We start from the raw sequence: 26938 nt of genomic DNA on the forward strand, positions 1-26938 counted from the left end.
GGTTCCATCACCCAGGAGTTGGGTTCCTTAGTTCGACCAGCCAGAGGGCCCTCCCCGTAAAAAAAGAAAATAAAAAGAATATAAATTGCTCAACAAACACAAGTCGCTGTTTCCCACAAATGCTCCATGGCGTGTGAACAATAACTAATATTAAAAAAGATTAAAAATTCACCCACTCCCACATCCCTGAAGCTTAAGGTCGTCAGTGTGCTTTTCTAAGGTTCAAGTCCAATCTTATCAATACTGTTGCTTAAGTTGCTTCGTAGTTACGACCAGTATGTCCCAATTTCCGCAACCCTTCAAGGGGCCTTGGCACCCGGTGTCTATTTCGGGCTATAGATTAATTTCTAAAAGATTAATATTGTTTTCATTTGCCTTTTTTGAAAAATAATTTTGATGAAAAGTCGGTTACTTTGATATAGGCGGAGAGTACGCATGAGACTTGGACAGTCCTCTTATACCTTATTTTAGACTATAGATAAATACCTGGAATCTTTCTTCTTATAGCCCAATAACTTTTCGAATAACCAAAAACGGAGCCTGTTCCCTCCATTGTAGTTTATAATTTTTCAAACTGGCTCGAAAATAATTATTTAGGATTATTTAGTATAAACAAGTTAAAATATCAGGAAATTTTAGTCATCTTTTTTAATATTAGTTATTGTTCACAGGCTATGGAGCATTGTCATAGCCACAGGCTATGATCATGTCATGGATCTTTCAACTATTCTGGATCAAATAAATTCGATATTTTGTTCTGATATCTTTAAGAAAAAAGGGTACAGGAGGGGGTTTAGTTTCCCTCCATCCTTATTAGAACCTTTAAAAGGGTTCTAAAATATTTTTTTCTGTTCGATTAAGCCCTGATCTCCTATCTTCTAGTACCATTGGTGTGATACGATTAGCCCTGGAAAAAAAAAACAAAAAACAAATGCGCATCCACAACTTTGGAGCTCGAAACTTCTGCAGTAGGGTTGTATGGTATGTGGAATTTGATGGTGTGAACTTCATTAAAATTGATTGAATCCCCTTTTTCAAAAATCAAGCAAATTTTCTGTGGCTCGTAGCTTTTGATTGGTGAAAATAGACTTCATGATTTTATTTTAGATTTGGAATCAGCGTAAAAGATAATCCTTTATAAGCGTCCACTGTTATCAAACTTTCTTTTTTTAGAGTTTTGGTTGCTATTGGGGCGAGTAGACCCATAGTAATTCTTTAAATAAACTGGGGTCTGAATTGATTAAAGCTTTAAATAGAATAGCTTGAAAAAACTGCTTTTTCTAACAAATTATTGTTCCTAGGCTGGAATCTCTGGCTCTTCAGCAGAAAATCTTGGAATCAACTCTACTAGTTGAAATATTTCCAAGCAATTCTATTTATTTAGTAAACTAATGTCGCTGGCTTTGTATATGTATATTCTAAGCCCAGATTGTTAACTGGCTACTGGACAAGAAATATTCTGTTTTTAAATGGTATTTAATGTTTTTGTTTTAAAAGTTTGAAAACTGTACTGGATTCTGTTCAGTTTATTTTGCCGTTAAAATATACTTAAATATAACCTATAATGGGTCTAAACTGTCAAAAGAATCAATTCCTTCCTTTAGAAATCAAGTGAACATGTAATTTTGGTAGGACAATAAGACTTTAGAAACAAATCATCCGGTTCCAGAAATAGATTAAATAAAAAAAAAACAAGTTTTTTTTAACTGAAAGTAAGGAGCGACATTAAAACTTAAAACGAACAGAAATTAACCGTATATGAAAGAGGCTGCTCCTTCTTCAACGCCCTGCTCTTTACGCTAAAGTTTGACTCTTTCTTTCAACTCTACTTTTTGAAAACAGTTAAGGGGTGTTTCACCCTATTTTCTAAAATAGTACAGATTTTCTCAGGCTCGTAACTTTTGATGGGTAAGTCTAAACTTAATGAAACTTATATATTTAAAATCAGCATTAAAACGCAATTCTTTCGATGTAACTATTGGTATCAAAATTCCGTTTTATAGAGTTTTGGTTACTATTGAGCCGGGTCGCTCCTTACTACAGTACGTTACCACGAACTGTTTGAAATCTGAGCCTAAACCTGCAGGTTCTACCAAACAACAAGTATTTTTCGTTAGCCTTTTTCTCATCTACTTTTAAGTAGCGTTGACATACAAGTCTGGCTTTGCTTCAATGCTTAAGCTTGTGACTTTCCAAACATCCGTGATTGGTCGAAGAATTCTTGCCAAAAATATATTTCAACATCGCTTAAAAACTATTCTTAAGTCGATTTTTTCTATAATTTTTCTCTCATTTCTTCTTGTATCTATTTATTATTTTTTCCTTCTTCAAATTTTTTTTGGTTCGAGTCATAAAAAATGTGTCTTTTTATGGAGCCAAAAATCGTTTCAGTAAATATTCTCACACAAAAATATTTGTCCCTATTCTTGGCTCACGGCAACCTTGCTCAAAAGCTATTTCTTCTATTTCTTCTTCTAAAAACTATTTCTTCTGCTGTTTCTTTCTTGTCTTTGTTTGATGAACTGAAGTGATTCTATTTCTGTCCTGTTTAAAAGCGAAATAGGACTAAAAGCAGGAAACGAAAGTTAATTAGAAAGTTTAGTATTGTTTAATTGCCATGCTAATAGGAGCTCTTAGGTAGAGATCTTTGAAGTTGAGCTACACTAAATTACGCACTTCCAAATTACTCTAAATTAAATGTGCTTTATAATGTATTTACGATGTAAATTTAGTGAGACTGCGCTCCAGGTTTTAAGGACAAAGGACATCAAAATTATAACCTTTTTGGCCCTAGACCCCTCTTATGTCTATTCACATCTGAAAACTGCGATTGTTCAAGATTTGTCTTCGATTATTTTGAAATTGTGAAGTTTGTAGGGTAGTACCATATTTTTATCAGTGTTTCCACGTTTAAACGTGAAAAAAGATAAGAAATATTAATTAATTAAATTTAAAAACTATTTTCGTCAGTAAAAATTCAAGCATTAGAGATGGATTCCTGAAGACAACTCCACCTTCCAAGGAAGTACACCCTCTTATGCTGTTTGGTGCTTAATTTTTTAAACCCATTTTGCTCATTTTTCCCCGCGTCTCTTTTTCTTAATTTGGTACTCGCAAGTACCAAAAATGCATAACTAATTAGTTTCATTTTCCACAACTTAGAGTCTATTATGCCTATGCTCTCCCTCTCTTGTATCGATTAGCCATTATCTGAGGGACTTTAAGAATGTCTTTCTTCGATATTTACCGTTTTAAGACGCAACATCGAGTCCTATTTTGTCACTTCCCCCTTATATTTTCAACTGCTAAGCTTAACAATGGAACTGAAAACTTAAAAACTGATAATCGCTGCCCCTTATATTTTCGGCAATCAGTTTAATTTCAAAATCTGTCTGAAATTCAGAATCTCCCCTTTTATGGCCAGCCAAACTGCCCCCGGCAGCTCAGACACCCAAACGACTCAAAATTACACATGGCTGTGACGCTACTGGGTGTTGAAGATGCTTTGGCTGTAATAGTAAAGAAAGAGGAGAAGATAGGGTGACAGGTTCTGCAGATAAGATGGTAGGAAAGCTGGTTGGCATATAGAGGCTTAAGATAGAGTGTAATGGCGATATTTGGGTAGTTCTGGCAATAGAGATGCAAATTGAGCTAATGAAAGTGAGGGTAATGAAAAAGAACTTTACGGTCTGCCAAGCTTACTCTTGCAGCCCAGACGCCCAAATGACTCAAGATTGCACATGGCTGTGACGTTACTAGTTGTGGAAGATGGTTTGTCTGTAATCGCAAAGACAAAGGAGAAGAGAGGGTGACAGGTTCTGCAGATAAGATGGCTGGGGAATTGGTTGGAATATTGAGGCTTGGGATAGAGTGTGATGGTGACATTTCGGTAGTTCTGGTAGTTCAGATGTAAATTGACCTTCTGAAAGTGTGGGTGATGAAGAAGAACTTAATGGAGCCTCCAGAGAAGACGTTGAATTCAGAAGCGTGCTAGGGTATTTGGTAGCTGAGATCAACACCAGTATTTATGCCCAACCCTCTATCATCACTACCACAATATAAGTACACAAAATATTAAAAAGAAAACTCAGTTTACCCCCCCCTCCCGCATCTGAGCCTATGCCTAACAGCCAACTCCCTTGCCTCCCTTCCTGGATTTGCCACTGATTGAAATTGTGGAATTTTGGGTAAAATTGTGAGTATATGTATTGTTATTTACTAAGCCGTCACAGCTGTGCGCTTAGATTTATTGAATGACAAGGTGAGTGAAAATGATCGGTTAGCGTCAGCTTTTTTGTGTCTTTACGGAGACATACATGGTGTTCTGTCAAAAAATGATTTAGTTAAACTGGTTGTTAAAGATTAATTAGTCTTAACAAAATGTTTTATAAATATATTTTGGTATTAAATATTCTTTTAGAAAAGATTCTTGTGTTTGTGTAAAGTTTAGAGTTAAGTAAGTGCTTTGATGTAAAAACCTCAAAACTGCAAATAGTAGAAATGGTCCGATGAACTCCGAAATGCACATGTGTCTAGTTGCCTTCACGTAAATGACTTAAATTTATTCTAGTCGTATGCTACTTGAAGACAGAATATGACTGGAATCCGGAAGCAAGAACTAATTGAAAAGTTTGACATTGTTTAAGAACTGATATAATGAGATTTCTAAGTCAGGGAATGGAATATTTCAGTAAGGAGTTTTACGCTGAATTACACATGTCTGAACAATCATAAATTATAAGCTTTCCCTGGGGGCTTTTTAAGTAGAGATAAAGAAAATATTTTGCTGTGGATTTATTATGTCTATTTCGGCCAGGAAGGCACATAAGAGGAATTGATAATGATGCATGAAGTTGGAGTTGATAATGGAGTGTATGTTGAAAATGGCACATTCAGATGGAGTTGGTAAGGATTCAAGGAGCTTAAGTTGATAATGTAGTTTATACTGATAATGTCACCATAGATGCGGCTGATAATGATGCATGGAGATGAAGTTTATAAGGATATTGGCTCATGCAGATGGAAGTAGAGTTGTCCTTAAGATTTACAAATTTTTGTCAAGAAATTCTTGGAGGGCGAAAATGCCTATTATCACCTATTATTAAGCTATTTGCTCTTATTGGCACATATTCTTGTGAGAATTGGTTCTTCGTTGTGCTATGTTTCTTAATTATGTAATTAAAAAAAAACTATAAAAGAGGAAAAAAAATCCTTGGCTTCTTTTTTTATTTATCTACAGATGAAAGTGGAGTTGTTCATAAGATTTACAAATTCTTGTCAAGAAGTTCTTGGGGGGCAAAAATGCCTTTTCTAACCTACTGTCTAGTTATTTGCTCTTTTTGGCACATATTTCTTTGAGAATCGGTTCTTCGCTGTGCTATGTTCTTTAACTACGTAATCGCAAAAACAACTATGAAATAGGAACAAATTTCATTGGCCTCTTTAAATTTTTTCGGTCGTAAGTGCCGCGGTAAGTGGTTTCGAATGAAAATCCACTCAGAATCATAAATTTCAACACTGGTCAATTTTACATTCAAACATGATATCTCACATACAAATTTCCTTTAGAACTATATTTTATTAGAATTTATATTTAGAATTAAAATTAATATCCATAGAAATGGTGCTGTGACCCAAGGTTTATCAAAGACCTTTGTAAGTGGTTAATGAAACTTTTTTCCAATCAAAATATAAAAAAAGTCTCATATGAAGTTTTTATTCACATCCGTTTGTTGTTGGTGGGTGCTTGAAAACTATTGCAATTGCTTGGATCAATTTATAAACTATTTCCTTTATACAAGCTAATTTGTAGCCACTGTCATTATAAGGGGTAATGATAGTTGTTTTTTTAAGTGGATATCTAAAAATAGGCAGCGTAAAAAATCACTCTTTGAGGTTTTCATTACAATAATATTATAAATAATAAAAAAAAAATTAGTATAATGTTACAAACTTTAGTTATTAATATGATTAAACACCATGTACAATTTCAAGTATAAAAAAGGAACACATTGAAATATTCTTCAATCCTGGCGGCGTGTTGATGAGAAATTTGTAAAAAATTTGTGGGAATTTGTAAAAATTGTAAAAATTTAAAGTTTTGTAAAAAAAAAAGTTCAAACAGTGAAAAAATACCAATTGTACCAAGGTACCAATGTCCCAATTTATAGCAATGTACAGACTTTAGTAATTAATGTAATTCCTTATCTGCTCGTGGGATTGAACGAAAAATTCCCCGACAGGTAGTTACGATTACCTCCAATTTACCGTCGTAAGGTGTGCTAATAGTACTGCTTTAAAAGCTTACGTTAATTGGAAAAATCATAAATGGCTATCCTTAATCGCTTCATCGTGTCTTGTTGGCTTAAAGCTTCGCTTAGGTGAATGGATAGTAAACAGTAGGATAATGTTTTCAAAGTTGTTTAGATGGACCTTCTTTTTTATATAGTTTGCTTTGTAAGGAGTTGTTACTAGAACAGTAATTGTAATTGAATTGTTACTTTAGAACAGGGAACAGAAATTGTACTTAAAAAAAAACTATTAAAAAGGCAACTTTACAGAAAAGAAAATTAACCCGAACGGGAATTAGTACAAATAGAAGTTTTGCAAAATCTTCATATAAATTAATTCATCGCGCATTCTGAATGAATTCCTCTGCCAACTGATTTTTGAATCTGTCCCGACGACATTTTGGATCTGTAGGATTTCGAATAACAAGAATCTTTGCGAAGTGAATTCGTATTACAGACGATATTTTGGATATTTTGGACAGTGCCCATTCTTTTAGGGCATCAAACCACTGTTTATCGTCGAATTCAAGGCCATGAACCAGGCTGTTTTTTTTTGTTTTTTTTTTTTTTTGTATTGGGAATAAACAATGTTATCAACTGTTTTAAGATCTTCAAAACCTGTTGCATTCTTTACATGATACAGAAGTACTCGCAAATAGAAGCACTCGCGATGGGTGAGTTTACCCTGTGAATAAAATTTACCTTGCGAGTTCGTCCAATGGCTCGAAATCCACGCATTCTTTGTTCCCATGTACGTTTAATTTTTTCTCTGCAAATAAAGAACAGTGTAATCGGCTTATGAAAATATGTCACGAAAATAAACCAATAGAATCAAAGCACACTTTCTAATTCGGAAGCGCTGGATGGTAATCTCTCTTTTTTGTTTTTCTTTGCACCATATATGTACCACACATATGATTAGTTAATAGCCTATGTAAGGCCCATGTGTTTACATTCCTTTTATAGTTTTCAGGCATTTCCCAACAAAAGCATTGTTTTAAAGGATTGCTTGTAAAAGCATTTGTTTTAACTCCTTGTTGTGTTGAAAAAACGCTTCCAACATTAAGCCTTGTTCTACCAATTTGTATCTACCAATTGTTCTTGGACTCGGCTGATATGTTGTATTAGATAATTTCCTGGCCATTGAACATATAAGTTTGAACGGCAGGGCTCTATTTTGGATATCGTAACTAAATAGTTGCCAGCGGGCTTCAGTTGGTGTAATGCAGCGTCCTTCCAAGTATTCTTCTGATTCATTGTAAACCATGCACCATTTATTTTCGACAATCTTTATTGTAGTACATCCATGTCCCTTGTAGATGTATTTATATAAATGCTTTACTGTACCTATGTTTCCAACATATTCGACGTTTATGTGACAGTGGAAATTTTTGAGCATAAGAGGATTATATGTGTTGACATACGATTATCGCGAGTAATTCGGTGATTATTTGAATCTTGCACGAACACTGGAACATCACGGTCATGTGAGAATTCTTCTCTGTTCAGTTTGTCTAATTTGGGATCATAACAAAGCCGATACTTCGGTTTTTCAGTATCCGCTAGAGACGTGACTGAATTGCATTGATTTGGAAAACCTAAGTAGCACTAGAATTTTCCATTTTTATTGATCATGCAGCTCGCATTTGGATTTAAATCCCCACACAGACTAGGAATGATCCACTTTAAGATTAATCTTCTTAATAAATAATCGTCGGAATATAGAATTTCTGCTAAAATAAGATCATTAATTTCGACTGGATTAGGGATTCAATTGTGTGTGGTTACAAGACAAGCGACAAAGAGAATCCATATATAGAAGTCTGCCATGTAGCCATGCTGGGACATAGTGGCGAAGTTGCTGGGCTCTCGGAACCATTGTATATATGATAATGGGATCCAGCCACGGCTACCCGGTAGGCTTATGTATATGGATTCTCTTTGTCGCTTGCCTTCTAACTGCAGAAGGCAGTTAATGAGTGCCTTCTAACTGCAGAAGGCACTCATTTTAATCATGAGTCTCCATGATTAAAATATTCATTTCATTGTCCCTGTTCTTGGTACTTTCACTGGTCAAATTGATTCAAATCTTATTGCATTACCTCTGATCTTGGTACTTTTACTGATCGAGCCTATTCAAATCTCATTTAATTTTCACTGCTCTTGGTACTTTTACAGATCAAGCGAACCAAAATCTACTCTCAATTTCACGCCTGCGGTTCTTTTAGTGATCAAATAAGATCCTGTTTAATTTTTTCTGTACTTTTACTGATCAGACTTATTCAATTACCACTTCGTTGTCATGGTTCTTGGTATCTTTATCGATAAAATTTCTTCAAATCTGCTTCTATTTTCACAGTTCTTGGTACTTTTGTCGATTAAACCGATTAAGATCCCATTTCGTTTTCACCGTTCTGGGTACTCTTATTAACCAAACTGATCTAAATCCTACTTCATTTTTACTGTTATTGTTAATTCTACTGATCAAATTGATTCAGATATTCATTTCATTGTCTCTGTTCTTAGCAACTTTGCTGATCAAATTTGTTCAAATTCCCATTTCATTTTCACGGTTCCTGGTACTTCCGCTGATCAATTTAAATATTGTTTCATTTTCAGTGTCCTCTGTACTTTTACTGATGAAATCGGTTCCAATCCCCTTTAATTTTCAATTTTCTTGGCACCTTTCCCGGTCAAACGTATTCAAATAGCCCTTCATATTAACTGTTCTTGGTTTTTTACTCACTCACTTGGTACTTTTCTTGATTTTTGGAAAAAAATTGTGTCGAACATATTTTTTCCAACATGTCTGACATCAGCTTTCACGTCTTGGACATGCCTCTTACATTTGTTTTCCTGTCTTCTTCTACATCATATTGAACTTAGGGTGACCCCATGACATCAAGAATAGGCTCACATTATCGGCGGTTACAAGATTTGAGACGATGAGAATCAACATATACAAGCCTGTTTCGTAGCCATTCCAGGGCACCGCCTCAAAATTAGCTACATAGTATTTTGTTTATTTTTCCTTTCTTAAAACTGGCAGATTGACATTTCTGGCTACAAGAACGATCTGAAAAGATCTTAGGTTACAACTTTAAGAAATCATTCGTATTTTTCCCAGGGTAGCTCAATCAAACCTCTGGTGGCGTCGTGTGACATTAAGAAAGGCTCATATTGTCTACAGTTGGAAGACAAGTGACAATAAAAATCCGTATATAGAAGTCTGCCGTGAAGCCGTGGTCCTGCGGAAAAACCGCCAGGCTCCCGCTACTATATATGTCGACATTTATCGGTGAATGTCGGAAATACCTTTTTTTCCTTCGAAATCCGTTGTGAAAATCAGCGTTGTCATTCATTTTTTTTCAGTTTTATGCAAGGTTTTATGTTGACAGGTTATGTCAGGTAAGGTTTTTGCCCGTTTCTGAGGCTTTTAACCTAATTTAACTCAACCTAACTTTAAGTTTTGCCATCAGGACCTGCACAAGACAGGAAATGCTGGTTCACAAATTATGTTCGGTTCGCAAGTTAATGTCGCCATCTCTGTGAATGTCGGAAATTCTTTTTTCTCTGCTTGAATTCAATTATTATTGGCTTTCATTGGCTGCCTTCCAAGATACCAAAGAAGATCTATAAATGAACGGTGGCTGCAAAGTATTTTTATTGACATTTTACTTTCAGTCAGATATTCAGGATATTTTTACGTTTCTCCTTGCCCTGACGTTGCCTATGTCTAGTGTCGTCAATTCACGAAAACTTAGGGGGATGAAATTTTTTTTTCACTATATAGGGTGGAGGAATCTTTTCAATGGAAATACCAAAAAAGCCAGTTTTCACTGCCAATACCATAAAAGAGATCTTTCAAAACCTGGGGGGAGGGGGTAGGAAAGAGGCAAATATTAGAAGGACAAATTTCCTATCCCAATTGCCACTACTACCAATGTCTGTATACATATCATCTTAATTTTAATTCTTAGTCCAATTTTCTAATTTTTTGAAGGCACGAGGATGGTACAATTAAATTTTGGGACACGTCGTCTGTCACGCTCCAAGTTTTGTATAAAATGAAGATTACAAAAAACTTTGAGAAATGGAAGTCCAAATCCTCGACAGATTCAGGCAGCGCTGGAGATATAGAACCATTTGCAGTGACACATGTTGCATTATGCTCTGAGAGTAAGATGCTGGCTGTCGCCATTACCTCAAACAACGTCATTTTATGCAAATTTAGAAAGGTTGAAACAACCGGAGATTTAAATGTGAGTTCATTTTGGTTTAAGTATTATCTAGCTGTATTGGTTTAAGTATTTACGGCGGGGGGAGGGTCTGAGAACCTTTTACTGAGAAGTCTTAAAGGGTCAAATTCTGTTGACATATTAATAGAGATACATGCTAAAACAGACTAAAATTAGAGTATTCTAGGCGTGAAGAGTGGAGCTGTTTTCTCCTATAGAAATTTTCTTAAGAGTTATCCTACCGATGTTTTAATCTATGTTTTCCGTTTATATGTATATTTAGTAGTCCTACAATTTAGAAAGTTATACAAGTTTTTACAGCGGGGGCGGATCCTTGAAATCATTTTTTGAGTAGCCTAAAATGTTCAAATCCTGTTAATATATTTATAGACAAATGCTAAAGAAAGGCCAAAGTTATGGTATTTTAGGCGTGTTGATGGAGCTGCTTTCTCCTGGTGAAAGTTTATCTGAGTCCTAGCTTACGATTTTTTTAGAAGTAAAAAACTCGTTGAAATTCAGCCAGTAACCTTGACCCCCCCCCAAAGATCTGGGCTCGACCTCTGGATCTGCCCGCTGCCCAAGTGAAGTTTTGTGTTCTTTTAAATTGTTTGCAAAATTTATGAAGGTGAATTTCTAGATATAACAACCTTGTCATCAATTAAATATTTCAGGGAACGGTATAATGAGTGAGTATAAAAACAGTTTTTAAAGTAATCAGGTAATTACACAAACTCTCAACAGGAGAGGTGGGGTAAAGGTCCAAAATGAATTCCCTGAAAGAAGTAATCTTTTATCCGAGTTTTACAGTATTTTGCACTTTTTGTATGATTCTAGTTTTCTAACGGTTGATCCCTCCCCCCTGCTTTTTCTTCTCAGCTCCCAGCTTTAAAGTAATAAAGCTGTAATTTAGTACAGACAAAAACAGGATATTTCTTTGAAAAGCTCACAAAAATAGTTCGTATTTGAATTCTTCATAGTAAATCTCTTTTTTCGCAAAAAAAAAAAATATAAACAGCGATCTGAACAACAAGAAAACATGAATTTCATATAAAATAACGTGAGTTAGCTACTAGCACTAGTCAGTTCAAAATTTTTAGCCGACCACAGTAAATGTGATCCCCCCTGTTCCTCCCTCTTACAGCTAACATGTGTACATTGAAATATATGTTTTTCAAAATATATTGGGGGGTTAGTTCTAATTTTTTTTTTCTTCAGTCAAAATGCCAAAAAAAGGTATTTTTCAGTGTAAGCACCACAAAAAATGTGTTTTTTAAAATGCATTTTTCAAAACTTAGGAGGGGGAGGGGTAGTTTTCTTAAAACGATCAATGAAAATACTAATAAAAGGTATTCTTCAATGAAAATAACACAAAGAATATACTTTTCAAGATCTGGGAGGATTTAGTTAGCAAATAACCTCTTCCCTTCCTCAGTTGACACTTCTTCACTTCACTACCTCACTTCTCCTAATTTATCAATAAATACAAATTATTGCATTAAATAACTAATTTTACTTTGATTTGCATTAATTATATAATTCCTATCAATACAGTTCAGGTAAATAGAAAATAGGGTACTTGTATGATATAGCGCCGACCACTCAAGAAGTGAAGTTAGGTTGATCCTAGTGAAATATTAAATTAAAAAAACAAGTTTTTTCAACTGAAAGTAAGGAGCGACATTAAAACTTAAAACGAACAGAAATTACTTCGTATATGAAAGGGGCTGCTTCCTCATCAACGCCCGCTCTTTACGCTAAAGTTTGACTCTTTCTCTCAACTCTTCTTTTTAAAACAGTAAAAAACTTAAAAAAAAAATAAAAAAAACAAGTTTTTGTAACGGAAAGTAAGGAGCGATATTAAAACTTAAAACGAACAGAAATTACTTCGTATATGAAAGGGGCTTTTCCTCCTCAACGAGCCCGCTCTTTACGTAAAGTTTCTTACTGTTTAAAAAAAGAGTTAAGAGAAAGTGTCAAACTTTAGCGTAAAGAGCGGGGCGTTGAGGAGGAAAAGCCCCTTTCATATACGGAGTAATTTCTGTTCGTTTTAATTTTTAATGTAGCTCCTTACTAACTTTTGATGCATAAGACTAAACTTGATGAAACTTATATATTTAAATTCAGCATTAAAATGCGATTCTTTTGATGTAGCTATTGGTATCAAAATTCCATTTTTTAGAGTTTTGGTTTCTATTGAGCCGGGTCGCTCCTTACTACAGTTCGTTACCACGAACTGTTTGATACCTAAGTACGATAAAAATATACTACTTTAGAAACAAATTTGGGTCATATATTTGCACATTAGTGGGGGTAAAGTATAGCGGGTCTGCATGCAAAATGTGTTAGCTACAATTATTCTACATATTATGAAGTAAGAATTGTTTTCTGACTTCACACTGTCCAAATGCTTTACCCTCACCCCCTAATGTGAAAATATATACCCTAAATTACATATTTTTCATCTATTCTGTCACTGTTTTGTCTTGTCGCACGCTAAACTGAAAGAAACTAGTGAAAGAAACCGGTTTACAGTGCGTCAATGGATGAACAACTTGAGTGACTGGAACTATATCATACGAATACCGATAATAAATATTAATTCAGTCAAAATTTAATATTTTATTTATTTATTTATTTATTTTCTTTATTTCCCTCAAAAAATGAGGAGTAGGCTACAATATAATCTAAAGAAAAAACAAATGATAACGCTTACAATAAAAAAATATCAAATATTAATCAAACACAAAACAAAAAAAGATACAAAAACACTTGCTAAAAAAATTTAGCCTATAAATCATTAAGAGCCAGAACTGTTACTAAAAAACGGAAATAAATTGTGGACTAAAAGGATAATTTTCGCCTTGTCTTAAAATGTTTTATATTTTTTCTTTATACAGACTACAGGATCCTTCACTTTAAGTTTTAAAACAATCTCAGTGTTACTAAAAGAAAGGGGGAAACCATTGCATTTTAATTCATTGCGTACGAATTAAATATATAAATTATGATCAAACTTTAAATCATTAAACCAATTATAATAAAAGCTATTTTAATCTTTATTTGACGGCTTAGGATAAAATGCTTCACTAAAATGCCAAAGATTTGTGCACTGTGCTAGATTTATGCATTTCCTCAAATTTCTGAGAGCTGTCGAGAATTTGTGTCGAGAAATTTTATTAACTTGTAAAAGCCTTTGCATGGTAGCAAATGGTTAAAAAGCAGAGCAATCCAGGTAAGTTCTAACCCTATCGATCAAGTTTTTGCTGTTAAAATGATCCTACGGGCTAGTTGGCTTTAATGACTAGTAGCTAATGTTCTGCGTGTTATCTTTCCATTTTTGGACGTTATTAAGCCAAGTCACGCAAAAGTCAGCCCTTAATATTGAGTTCTTTTAGATTATAACCATATGACCTTTTGGTTGTGCGGCTGGTAAAGTGCTCTACAATACCAAAGGGTGATAACTCCAACTCACACTGAAATTCTTTTTTGGCCTGATTTACTCTTTCTGCGAGAGAGAGAAAATTAGGAAGTCTAAATTCGTTTAGATGATGGCATAGGCTGAAACTGTGATAAATAAAAAAAAAGTTTTTACGTTAATTAATTTAAGTAAAAACTTTCTTAAAAAGGAATATTCTAAAGGAAAGAAGTGCCATATTAAATTTAAGATCAGAAGAAATTGAAAACTACAATAACTGAAACTTAAAACAACCAGAAATTACTATTAAAGGATAAATGAAACCCAAAACGAACAGAAATTAAATAAACAATCATAGCAAACAACAAACAGCATTTAAATTAAATTAAATTAATTTAAATGAATACATAAATCTTAAAACGAGTGAAACTTAATTTGAATGTGCAAATCTAGCTTGAAACGAACAAACATCTTTCCAAAGAATTGTTTGGGTTTTGCCTCCTTTCACTGTATTAAATATAAAAAAAAATTTTTTAACTGGAAGTAAGGAGCAACATTAAAACTTTATAATTTCTGAACGTTTTTGAATTAATGCATGTTTTGGTTTTTGGTCACCGCATATGAATAATTAAAACGAAATTTGCATTATTGTTTTGGATAAATGGCTTGCTCATAGTTTTGATCGGACGATTTTGATAAAAAAAAGGGTGGGGGAGGAGACCTAGTTGCCCTCCAATTTTTGATTACTTGAAAAGGCAAGTAGAACTTTTATTTTTTTACGAGCGTTTTTATTTGTAATAAATATACGTAACTAACGAATTAACTTACATAACGAACTTCTATATTTGAATATTTTTATTACTTATATGAGGGGGTTCTCCCCCTCGTCAATACTTCGCTCTTTACACTAATGCTTGAATTGTGTCCCAATTCTTTAAGAATGACCCCTGAATCACAAAGGCCTTAGAATAAATAGTTGAAATTAATAAAAATACTTTAGCGCAAAGAGCGAGATATCGAGAAGGAGACGAACCCTCTTATTAGTATTAGGTTTTAATGCTGCTCCTTACTTCCAGTTGAAAAACTTTTTTATTTATTTTTTTTATGTTTTTTATAATGTTAGAAAATCCTGCGCCCCCTTCATGGAAATTCTCTTTGCTCATGATAAATTCCTCCATGGAAATATTCTCTAACGTAACCCCTTCCCCTGACCCAGCCCCCCCCCCCCGTACGCAAACAAATCCCCCTGAAAACGTCTGTGCACTTACCAATAACCATTATTATATGTAAAAAAGGTCATACTTTGTAACTTGCAGCCCCTCCCCCAGGGACTGTGGGGGATTAACTCGTCCCCAAAGATATAGTTATTATGTTCTTCGACTATGCCTAAGTATCAAAAAATTTTAATCCGGTTACTTTGGGAAAAAATTAACGTTGAAGGGGGCCTAGGTGTCCTCCATTTTTTGGTCACTTAAAAAGGGCACTAGAACTTTTAACTCCCGTTAAAATGATCCCCCTTACGACATTCTAGGACTAGTGGGTCGATATGATCAACCCTGAAAAAAAAAATCAAAAAAAGGAACAAATAAACACGTATCGGTGATCTGTCTTCTCTCAAAAAATAAAAAATTCCACATTTTTGTAGATAGGAGCTTGAAACTTTTAAAGTAGAGTTTTCTGATACGCTGAATCTGACGGTGAGATTTTCGTTCAGATTCTGTTACTTTTAGGTGGTGTTTCCCCCTTATTTTCTAAAATAAGGCAAATTTTCTCAGGCTCGTAACTTTTTATTGGTAAAACTAATCTTGATGGAACCTTATATATTTAACATCAGCATAAAAATACAATTATTTTGATATACCTATTGGTATCAAAATTCGATTTTTACGGCAATTGGCATTAACAAAGTGACATATAGCGATTGCAAATTCTGTCGGTCTGTCTGTCTGTCGGTCTGTCCCGGTTTTACTACTTCAGGTACTTCCAGGCAAGCTAGGGCGATGAAACTTGACAGGCGTATCAAGGACCGGACAAGATTAACTTTGAAATAGTCGTTTTCCAGATTTGACCATCTGGAGGGGGAGTGGGGGATCCGGTTAATTCGGAAAAATAGAAAAAATGAAGTATTTTTAACTTACGAACAGGTGATGAGATCTTAATGAAATTTAATGTTTGGAAGGATGTCGTACCTCAGAGCTCTTATTTTAAATCATCACCAGATCTGGTGACATTGGGGGGAGTTGGAGGGGGGAACCTAAAATCTTGGAAAACGCTTAGAGTGGAGCGATCGGGATGACACTTGGTGGGAAAAATAAGCAAAAGTCCTAGATACGTTATTGACATAAACGGAACGGATCTTCTCTGTTTAGAGGAGTTGGGGGGGGGTTAATTCTGAAAAATTAGAAAAATGAGGTATTTTTAACTTACGAAGGAGTGATCGGATCTCAATGAAATTTGAAGTTTGGAAGGATATCGTGTCTCAGAGCTCTTGTTTTACATCCTGACTGGATCCGGTGGCATTGGGGGAATTTAGGGGGACCTAAAATCTTGGAAAACGCTTATGGTGGAGGGATCGGGATGAAACTTGGTGGAAAAAATTGGCACAGGTCCTAGATACAGGATTGACATAACCGGAACGGATCCGCTCTCTTTGGGGGAGTTGGGGGGAGCGTTAATTCTGAATAAATTAGAAAACTAAGGTATTTTTAACTTACCAAGGAATTATCGGATCTTAATGAAATTTGAAGTTTGGAAGGATATTGTGTCTCAGAGCTCTTATTGTAAATCCCGACTGGATCCGGTGACATGGGGGGAATAGAGGGGGAACCTAAAATCTTGGAAAACGCTTAGAGTGGAGGGATCGGGATAAAAATTGGTGGTAAAAATAAACACAAGTCCTAGATACGTGATTGACATAACCAAGACGGATCCGCTCTCTTTGGGGGAGTGGGGGGGGAAGGTTAATTCTGAAAAATTAGAATAATTAGCTATTTTTAACTTACGAAGGAGTGATTGGATCTTAATGAAATTTGATGTTTGGAAGGAAATCATGTCTCAGAGCTCTTATATTAAAGCTCGACCTTATCCGGTGAAGGGGAAGTTAGGCGGGCGGAACCTAAAATCTTGGAAAATGCTTATAGTGGAGGGATCGGGGTGAAACTTTGTGGGAAAGATAAGCATAAGTCCTAGATACGGGATTGACATAACCGGAACGGATCTGCTCTCTTTGCAGGAGTTTGGGGGGGAGGTTAATTCTAAAAAATAGAACAAATGAGGTATTTTTAACTTGAGAAAGAGTGATCGTATCTTAATGAAATTTCATATTTAGAAGGACTTCGAAACTTAGATCTCTTATTTTTTATACCGACCGGGTCCAGTGTCATTAGGGGGGGGGCGAAAATCTTGGAAAACGCTTAATTCGGAGAGATCAGGATGAAACCTGGTGAAAACAATAAGCACAAGTCCAAGATAGGTGACTGATATAACCGGACCGAATCTTCTCTCTTTGGCAGAGGTGGGGGGAGGAGTAATTCGGAAGAATTAGAAAAAATGAGGTATTTGCGACTTACGAATGGGTGATCAGATCTTAATGAAATTTGATATCTAGAAGGATCTTGTGCTTTAAAACTTTCGTTTCAAATCCTGACCAGATCCGGTCACATTGAAGGGAGTTGGAGGGGGAAGCCAGAATTCTTGGAAAACGTGAAATCGAGGTATCTTACGAATTTGTGATCGGATCTCAATGAAACTTGATATATAGAAGAATCTTATGTCTCATATGCTCCATTTTCAATTCGAGTCGGATCCGGGGATATAGAGCGTTGGAGGGGGGAAACAGAAATCTTGGAGACCGGAAATCTTGGAAAACGCTTAGAGTGGAGATATCGGGATGAAACTTGATGGGAAGAATAAACACAAGCTATAGATACGAGATTGACATACTTGGTACGGGTCCGTTCTCTTTGGGGGAGCTGGGGGCTGTTAATTTGGAAAAATTAGAAAAATTGAGGTATTTTTAACTGAAGAATGTGTGACCGGATCTTAATGAAATTTAATATTTAGAAGGAACTCATGTTTGGGATTATTTCAAATCCCGACCTGATCTGTTGACATTGTGGAGGGCTGGAGGGGGGAAAACCAGAAATCTTAGAAAATGCTTACAAGTGTCGTAGATACGTGACTGACGTAACCGGACTGGATTCGCTCTCTTTGGGGGAGTTAGGTGATGGGGTTCAGTACTTTGACGAGTTTGGTGCTTCTGGACGTGCTAGGACGATGAAAATTGGTAGGCGTGTCAGGGAGCTGTACAAATTGACTTGATAAAGTCGTTTTCCTCGATTCGAACATCTGGGGGTTTTAAGGGAGAGGAAAAATAAGAAAAATTGAAGTTTTTAACTTACGAGTGGGTGATCAGATCTTAATGAATTTTGATGTTTAGAAGGACGTCGTGACTCAGTGCTCTTATTTTAAATCATGACCGGCATTAAGCCTCTGATTTTCCTTTTAAATCAATCTATTGATTCTTAGAATTTTGCTAGAGCTCATACCATATGAGCTCTTGGCTCTTGGCTCTTCCGACCTCGTCACAAGTGCCATATGAGCTCTTAGCTCTTGTTTTTAAGTTTCGGTTACTATTGAGCCGGGTTGCTCTTTACTACAGTTCGTTACCACAACTTTTTGAAAAGTCTAAAACCTACTGCTTCATTGGCGCTTGACTGAAAACTATATGTGTCTTGAACAGTCTTGAAAAGTACAAATAAAATCAACTGAATGTTTGATATATTAATTAATTGAGAGACCATCATTTCAAGATTATATTTCACCTGATAATTTTATTCTGATTTTAAGTGCTGCAATACCCGGAAAAGAAAATATTTGTTATTTCAAGATTCATTTCATTTCAAGATTATATTTCACCTGATAATTTTATTCTGATTTTAAGTGCTGCAATACCCGGAAAAGAAAATATTTGTTATTTCAAGATTCATTTCATTTCAAGATTATATTTCACCTGATGATTTTATTCTGATTTTAAGTGCTGCAATACCCGGAAAAGAAAATATTTGTTATTTCAAGATTCATTTCATTTCAAGATTATATTTCACCTGATAATTTTATTCTGATTTTAAGTGCTGCAATACCCGGAAAAGAAAATATTTGTTATTTCAAGATTCATTTCATTTCAAGATTATATTTCACCTGATAATTTTATTCTGATTTTAAGTGCTGCAATACCCGGAAAAGAAAATATTTGTTATTTCAAGATTCATTTCATTTCAAGATTATATTTCACCTGATGATTTTATTCTGATTTTAAGTGCTGCAATACCCGGAAAAGAAAATATTTGTTATTTCAAGATTCATTTCATTTCAAGATTATATTTCACCTGATAATTTTATTCTGATTTTAAGTGCTGCAATACCCGGAAAAGAAAATATTTGTTATTTCAAGATTCATTTCATTTCAAGATTATATTTCACCTGATAATTTTATTCTGATTTTAAGTGCTGCAATACCCGGAAAAGAAATATTTGTAATATAATTCGTTTCGATTGTAATACCAATGACGTAGCAGGCTTTAGACTTTTACAGTTAGGGAAGGGGGCAGTATCCATCCTCCTGTTTGTAGTGAAGCTAAATTTGTCTTGTACAGTGTTCGAGGGAACTAATCAAATTAAACTAAATATTTAATATAAAATGATATTAATTGCTGAAAGCTCTTCTGTTAAAAATTTAATTATACTGTAATTCTTCTGTTTATTTTCTATGTTGTAATAAGTACAAAAGAAAATATTTGTAATATAATTCGTTTCGATTGTAATACCAATGACGCAGCAGGCTTTAGACTTTTACAGTTAGGGAAGGGGGCAGTATCCATCCTCCTGTTTGTAGTGAAGCTAAATTTGTCTTGTACAGTGTTCGAGGGAACTAATCAAATTAAACTAAATATTTAATATAAAATGATATTAATTGCTAAAAAGCTCTTCTGTTAAAAATTTAATTATACTGTAATTCTTCTGTTTATTTTCTATGTTGTAATAAGTACAAAAGAAAATATTTGTAATATAATTCGTTTCGATTGTAATACCAATGACGCAGCAGGCTTTAGACTTTTACAGTTAGGGAAGGGGGCAGTATCCATCCTCCTGTTTGTAGTGAAGCTAAATTTGTCTTGTACAGTGTTCGAGGGAACTAATCAAATTAAACTAAATATTTAATATAAAATGATATTAATTGCTGAAAGCTCTTCTGTTAAAAATTTAATTATACTGTAATTCTTCTGTTTATTTTCTATGTTGTAATAAGTACAAAAGAAAATATTTGTAATATAATTCGTTTTCAGTAAAGTGCCAATGAAGCAGTAGGTATTAGACTTATACAGTGAAAGAAGGAGGCAAAACTCAAACTCTTCTTTGTAGAGATTTTTATTCGTTTCAAGCTGAGTTTGCATATTCAATTTAATTTTCACTCGTTTTAAGGTTTATTTACTCGTTTACACGTTTATGTTAGTTACTATTGTTTGTTTGTTTGCTATGATTGTTAATTTAATTTCTGTTCGTTTTGGGTTTCATTTATGTCTCAATAGCAAAATATTTTTGTCCGTTTTAAAATTGATTTGCCTATTCAACTTAAGCTTTACTCGTTTGAGATTTGTTTATTCATTTATGTTAGTACCTGTTGTATGTTTTTTTATGATTGTTTATTTAATTTCTGTTCGTTTTGGGTTTCACTTATTCTTTAATACTAACTTCTGTTTGTTTCGAGTTTGAGTTGTTGTAGCTTTCTATTTCTTCTGATCTTCAGTTTAATATGGCCTTTACTTTTCTTTAGAAAACTTCTTTTCTGGAAAGTTTTTTTTTAATTAACTTTTGTTCGTTTTTGATTTCCGAAGTTTCAAGTATTTCAAAATTCCCTATTTCAAAATATTTTTTTTATTCCAAAACAAACTAACAGTTTTGGTAAGAACTAATAAACTAAATTGAATATTGGAAATATAACGATATTAAATGCTAAAATTTCACCTGCTAAAGATTTTGATTCACACAGCCGGATTTAAATCTTTGACGCCTCTAGGCCCAAACGTTTTTGCCGCTTCGTTTTTGCAAGATTTTTTGGGAAATCCCCAAAACTTTGGCAATAGTGAAAGCCACATAGCCCAGTGGGCCCATTTGTAAATTCTGTTCTGGTTTCACTGCAATTTTCATTTTATTTTCAATATTGTAATAAGAACAAAAGAAAATATTTATAATTCCATTTAGTAAAGCGCAAAATACGCAGCAAGTCTTATACTTTTATCGTTGGAGAAACAGGCAGTAACCATACTCTTGTTTGTAGTGAGGTAGAAGCAGATAACCCACACTCCCTGAAAACGACCGCGGTCTCACAACCAATCCTTAATCCATTTTTTTTTCATCATCGAAGTATCAAAACTAGTATCAAAGTTACAATATCAAAGTATCAAAGTAAAGAAAGGATCAACGTTAACAAAGTACCAAAGAAAACAAAGTATCTAAGCAAGAATAAGCAAGTTGCACAACTTACTAGCCCTTGCACCGCAAATCGAAGTTACCACGTAAATCACTGAATCCAATTATCGAAGTAAACAAAGTAACAATAATAAATTTCTGTAACACAGAGCCATTTCCCCGGGGCTGGTGAGGGGTCAACCCCGGAAGCATAGTTATTTGGACTTTAAACTATTTTGAACAAAATGGGTATCTCCAAATTATGACCGGATAAGTGGGACGTGGGCTAGTTGGCCACTGATCACTTTGACTCTTAAAAAAAGCTAGAAGTTCTAATTTTCGATTGAATGAGCTTCCTCCAAAGTTAATAAGACCACCACTTCCGGAGAACGTTATATTCTAATAATTGACAACTTATATAAGTTACAATCCTTGCCCCGGGGGATAGGGAAGATTTGCCCCGGGCTCTGGAGGGATGTTTTGACCCTGGAGTTTTTTTTACTTGATCTTTTAACAAAATAGCTTTTTCAAAATTTCAGTCTCGAATCAGTGTTGACTCTTAAAAGCTGAATTAGAACTTTCAATTTATAATCATTTGAGTCCCTCCAAAGTTTTTACGACTACTTCTTCCATAAATACGAGCATCCGAGCATACCTCTCATAAGAACCATATATGCCCCATGGGCGTAACTCATAACGCCTGTCCCTGGGCCTTGGGGGGTTGCGTCGACACCGGAGTCTTTGTTATCGGACGTTTGAACTATTTAAAAAAAATGGCTATCTCAAAATTTGTATCGAAAGGGTTCGGGGAGAAAAGGGTGATGGGGGGACTAGTTGCCCTCCAATCTCTTTTGACTCTTAAAAAGTGAACTAAAACTTTCAGTTTCCATTCAAATGAACTATTCAACTATTTTTAACAAAATGGCTATCTCAAAATTTTATTAGATGGGTATGGGGGAAAAAGGGTGTGGAGGGCTAGTTGCCCTCGGATCTCTTTTGAATTTTAAACAGTGAACTAGAACTTTCAGTTTCCAATAAAATGAGCCCTCTTTGAAGTTTATATGAGTATCCCTCTCATAAGAACCATATATGCCCCGTGGGCATAACTTACAAAGCCTGCCCTCAAGGATTGTGTTGACCCTAAAATTTTCGTTCTATGATGTTTGAACTCTTTAAAAAAACTGGCTGTCTTAAATTTCCTATCGGATGGGTTTGAGGAAAGAAGGGCGTCGAGGAGGGCTAGTTGCTTTCCGATCTATTTTAACCCTTAAAAAGTAAATTAGAACTTTCAATTCTCAATCAAATTAGCCCTTTCCGAAGTTTATACGAGCATCCCTTCCATAAGAACCATATATTCCCCCGGAGCATAACTTAAAACGCCGGCCCCAGGGCCCTTGGGGGTTGCATCAACACATGAGTTTCTCCTATCTGAGCTTTGAACTATTTTTAACAAAATGGCTAACTAAAATTTTATCGGATGGGCTTGGGGGTTGGGCTAGTTGGCCTCAGATCTCTTCTGACTCTTAAAAAGTGAACTAGAACTTTCAATTCTCAATCAGTTGAGCCCTCTCTGAAGCTTATACGAGCATCCCTTTTATAAGAACCATATTAGCCCCCAGCACATAACTTAAAACGCCTGCCCTTGGGCCCTGGGGGTTGTGTCGACACTGTAGCTTTTCTTATCTGACCTTTGAACTGTTTTTAACAACATAGCTAACTCAAAATTTTTATCAGATGGGCTTGGGGCGTAGGGGGCTATTTGCAGTCGAATCTCCCTTGACTTAAAAAACAAACTAGAACTTTCAATTTTCAATCAAATGAGCCCTCTCTGAAGTTTATACCAGCATCCCTTCCATAAGAACCATGTATGCCACCAGGGCATAATTTACAACGCCTGCCTCCAGGCCCTGGGGGGGGGGTATATCGATACTGGAGTTTCCCTCATCTGACCTTTGAACTATTTTTAACAATATAGTTATCTCAAAATTTTTATTAGACGGATTTTTGGAAAAAAGGGCGTGGGGCGGGGTTACTTGCCATTGGATCTCTCTTGACTTAAAAAGTGAACTAGAACTTTCAATTTCCAGTCAAATGAGCCCTCTCTGAAGTTTATACGAGCATTCCTTCCATAAGAACCATGCACGCCCCCAGGGCATATCTTACAATGCTTGCGCCGGGTTCTGGGGGCTGTTTCGACACCGCAGTTTTTGTTATCTGACCTTTGAACTATTTTTAACGAAATGATTATCCTAAAATTTTATCCGATACGTTCGGGGGAGAGGGGCTTGGGGGGAGGCAGTTGCCCTCCGATCTCTTTTTACTAGTAAAAACTGAACTAGAACTTTCAATCTTCGATCAAATACCCTCTCTGAAGTTTATACGTGAATCCCTTCCATAACAACCAAATATGCCCCTAGAGCATGACTTACAACGCCAACCCCTGGGCCCTCAGGGATTGTGTTGACCCTAGAATTTTCGATATATGATCTTTGGACTCTTTTAAAAAATTAAATAAAAAAAACAAGTTTTTTTAACTGAAAGTAAGGAGCGACATTAAAACTTAAAACGACCAGAAATTACTTCGTATATGAAAGAGGCTGCTTTCTCATCAACGCCTCGCTCTTTACGCTAAAGTTTGACTCTTTCTCTCAATTCTTCTTTTTAAAACAGTAAAAAACTTTAGCGTAAAGAGCGGGGCGTTGATGAGGAAGCAGCCTCTTTCATATACGAAGTAATTTCTGGTCGTTTTAAGTTTTAATGTCGCTCCTTACTTTCAGTTAAAAAAACTTGTTTTTTTTTATTTAATTTCTGGACGTTTTTGAATCAATGCATGTTTTGATTTTGGCTCTCCGCAGAGGAACAATTAAAACAAAATTTGCATTTTTTTTTGGCTAATTGGCTTTCTCATAATTTTGATCGAATGATTTTGAGAAAAAAGAGCGGGGGAGGAAGCCTAGTTGCCCTCCGATTTTTTGGTTAATTAAAAAGGCAACTAGAATTTTTAATTTTTTACGAATATTTTTATTAGTAAAAGATTTACGTAACTTATAAATTAGCTTACGTAAAGAACTTTTGTATTCTCATATTTTTATTACACATATGAGGGGGTTCGCCCCCTTGTCAGATCCTCGCTCTTTACACTAAAGCTTAAATTTTGTCCCAATTCATTAAGAATGACCCCAGAATCACAAAAGCCGTAGAATAAATAGTTGAAATTACTAAAAATACTTTGGCGTAAAGAGCGAGGTATTAGGAGGAGGTGAGCCCCTCAAATTACTTCCTCCTTATTACTCAATTACTGCTCCTTACTTCCAGCTGAAAGAACTTTTTCATATTTATTTTTTCATTGTTTTTTTTTAAATAATGCTAGTAAATCCTGCGCTCCCTTCGTGGAGATTTTCTTCCTTCATGACAAACTATCGATGGAAAGTTCCCCCAGCATATCCCCCTCTTCTCACCCCTCCCCTAACCAAAAAAATCCTCCTGAAAACGCCTGTACACTTCCCAATAACCATTACTATATGTAAGCACTGGTCAAAGTTTGTAACTTGTTGCCCCTCCCACGGGGACTGTGGGGGAGTAAGTCGTCCCCAAAGACATAGTTATAAGGTTTTTCGACTACGCTGAATAAAATGGCCATCTCAGAATTTTGATCTGTTGACTTTGGTAAAATAATTAGCGTGGGAGGGGGCCTAGGTGCCCTCCAATTTTTTGGTCACTTAAAAAGGGCACTAGAACTTTTCATTTCCGTTAGAATGAGCCCTCTTGCAACATTCTAGGACAACTGGGTCGATACGATCACCCCTGGGAAAAAAAACAAAAAAAAACAAAAAAACAAATAAACACGCATCCGTGATCTGCCTTCTGGCAAAAAATACAAAATTCCACATTTTTGTAGATAGGAACTTGAAACTTCTACAGTAGGGTTCTCTGATACGCTGAATCTGATGGTGTAATTTTCGTCAAGATTCTATAACTTGTAGGGGGCGTTTCCCCCTATTTTCTAAAATAACGCAAATTTTCTCAGGCTCGTAACTTTTGATGGGTAAGACTAAACTTGATGAAACTTATATATTTAAAATCAGCATTAAAATGCGATTCTTTTGATGTATGTATTGGTATCAAAATTCCATTTTTTAGAGTTTTGGTTACTATTGAGCGGGGTCGCTCCTTACTACAGTTCGTTACCACGAACTGTTTGAAAAAATGGCCATCTCAAAGTTCTTATCAGATTAGTTTAGGAAAATAGGTCGCGGAGGGGGGCTCTTTGCCTTCCGATCTCTTTTGATCTTTAAAAAATGAATTAGGACTTTCAATTTCCAATCAAATTAGCCCTCTCCAAAGTTTGTCTCTCACCCTGTCAGGCTGCTCATTTGTCTGCTTTCTTGTAAAGGGCTACATTAGTCCTGCAAAAGTGGTAAAAAAATATCATACAGTTCGTGGTAACGAACTGTAGTAAGGAGCGACTCGGCTCAATAGTAACCAAAACTCTAAAAAACAGAATTTTTATACCAATAGCTACATCAAAAAAATTGCATTTTAATGCTGATTTTAAATATATAAGTTTAGTTTTCATCAAGTTTGGTTTTACTCATCAAATGTTAAGAGCCTGAGAAAATTTGCCTTATTTTAGAAAATAGGGGAAAACACCCCCTAAAAGTCATAGAATCTTAACGAAAATAACACCATCAGATTCAGCGTATCAGAGAACTCTTCTGTAGAAGTTTCAAGCTCCTATCTACAAAAATGTGGAGTCTTATATTTTTATTTTTGACCAGAAGACAGATCACGGATGCGTGTTCATTTGTTGTTTTTTTCCCAGGGGTGATCGAATCGACCCATTGGTCCTAGAATGTCGCAAGAGGGCTCATTCTAACGAGAATTAAAAGTTCTAGTGCCCTTTGTAAGTGACCGAAAAATGGAGGGTACCTATGTCCCCTCCTCCGCAAATTTTTTCCCAAGGTCTTTTCACTAGATCAAAATTTGAGATAGCCATTTTGTTTAACTTAGTCGAAAAACCTAATAACAATGTCTTTGGGGACGACTTAATCCCCCACAGTCCCCAGGGTAGGGGCTGTAAGTTAAAAAAATTTGATCATTGTTTACATATAGTAATTGTTATTATGAAGTTTAGAGACGTTTTAAGGGTGACTTTTTCGCGTTGCGTAGGGGGTGGGTCGTGGGGTGGGGGTTAAGTGGGAGGATCTCTCCATGGAGAAATTCATCATGAGGGTAGAGAATTTCCATGAAGGGGGTGCAGGATTTTCTAGCATTATTTGAAAAAAAAAAACAATGAGAAAATAAATTATTTTTTTTTCAACTGGAAGTAATGAGCGGCATTAAAACTTAAAACGAACAGAAAATATAACGTATATAAGGGGGTTTGTCTCCTTTATAATACCTTGCTCTTTACGCTAAAGTATCTTTAGTAATTTCATAATAAGGTTCTCCCCTCCTCAACGCCTCGCTCTTTACGCTAAAGTTTCTTTTATTGTTTTAAAAAGTAGAGTTGTGAGAATGAGTCAAAC

The 26938-nt window shown here is 35.3% G+C and overlaps 1 protein-coding gene across 1 annotated transcript in view; it reads left to right on the plus strand.

The window, feature by feature from the left end:
* LOC136039490 (syntaxin-binding protein 5-like) overlaps window positions 1-26938 on the plus strand; it is a gene marked incomplete in the record, with an annotated part of 340696 nt that overhangs the window by 154979 nt on the left and 158779 nt on the right. The window contains 1 exon segment of the mRNA XM_065723280.1: window positions 10294-10552. Within this exon segment, the coding sequence (XP_065579352.1) occupies window positions 10294-10552 (259 nt within the window).

This window comes from Artemia franciscana, chromosome 19 (genome assembly GCF_032884065.1).
Source record: "Artemia franciscana chromosome 19, ASM3288406v1, whole genome shotgun sequence".
NCBI classification, from domain to species: domain Eukaryota; kingdom Metazoa; phylum Arthropoda; class Branchiopoda; order Anostraca; family Artemiidae; genus Artemia; species Artemia franciscana.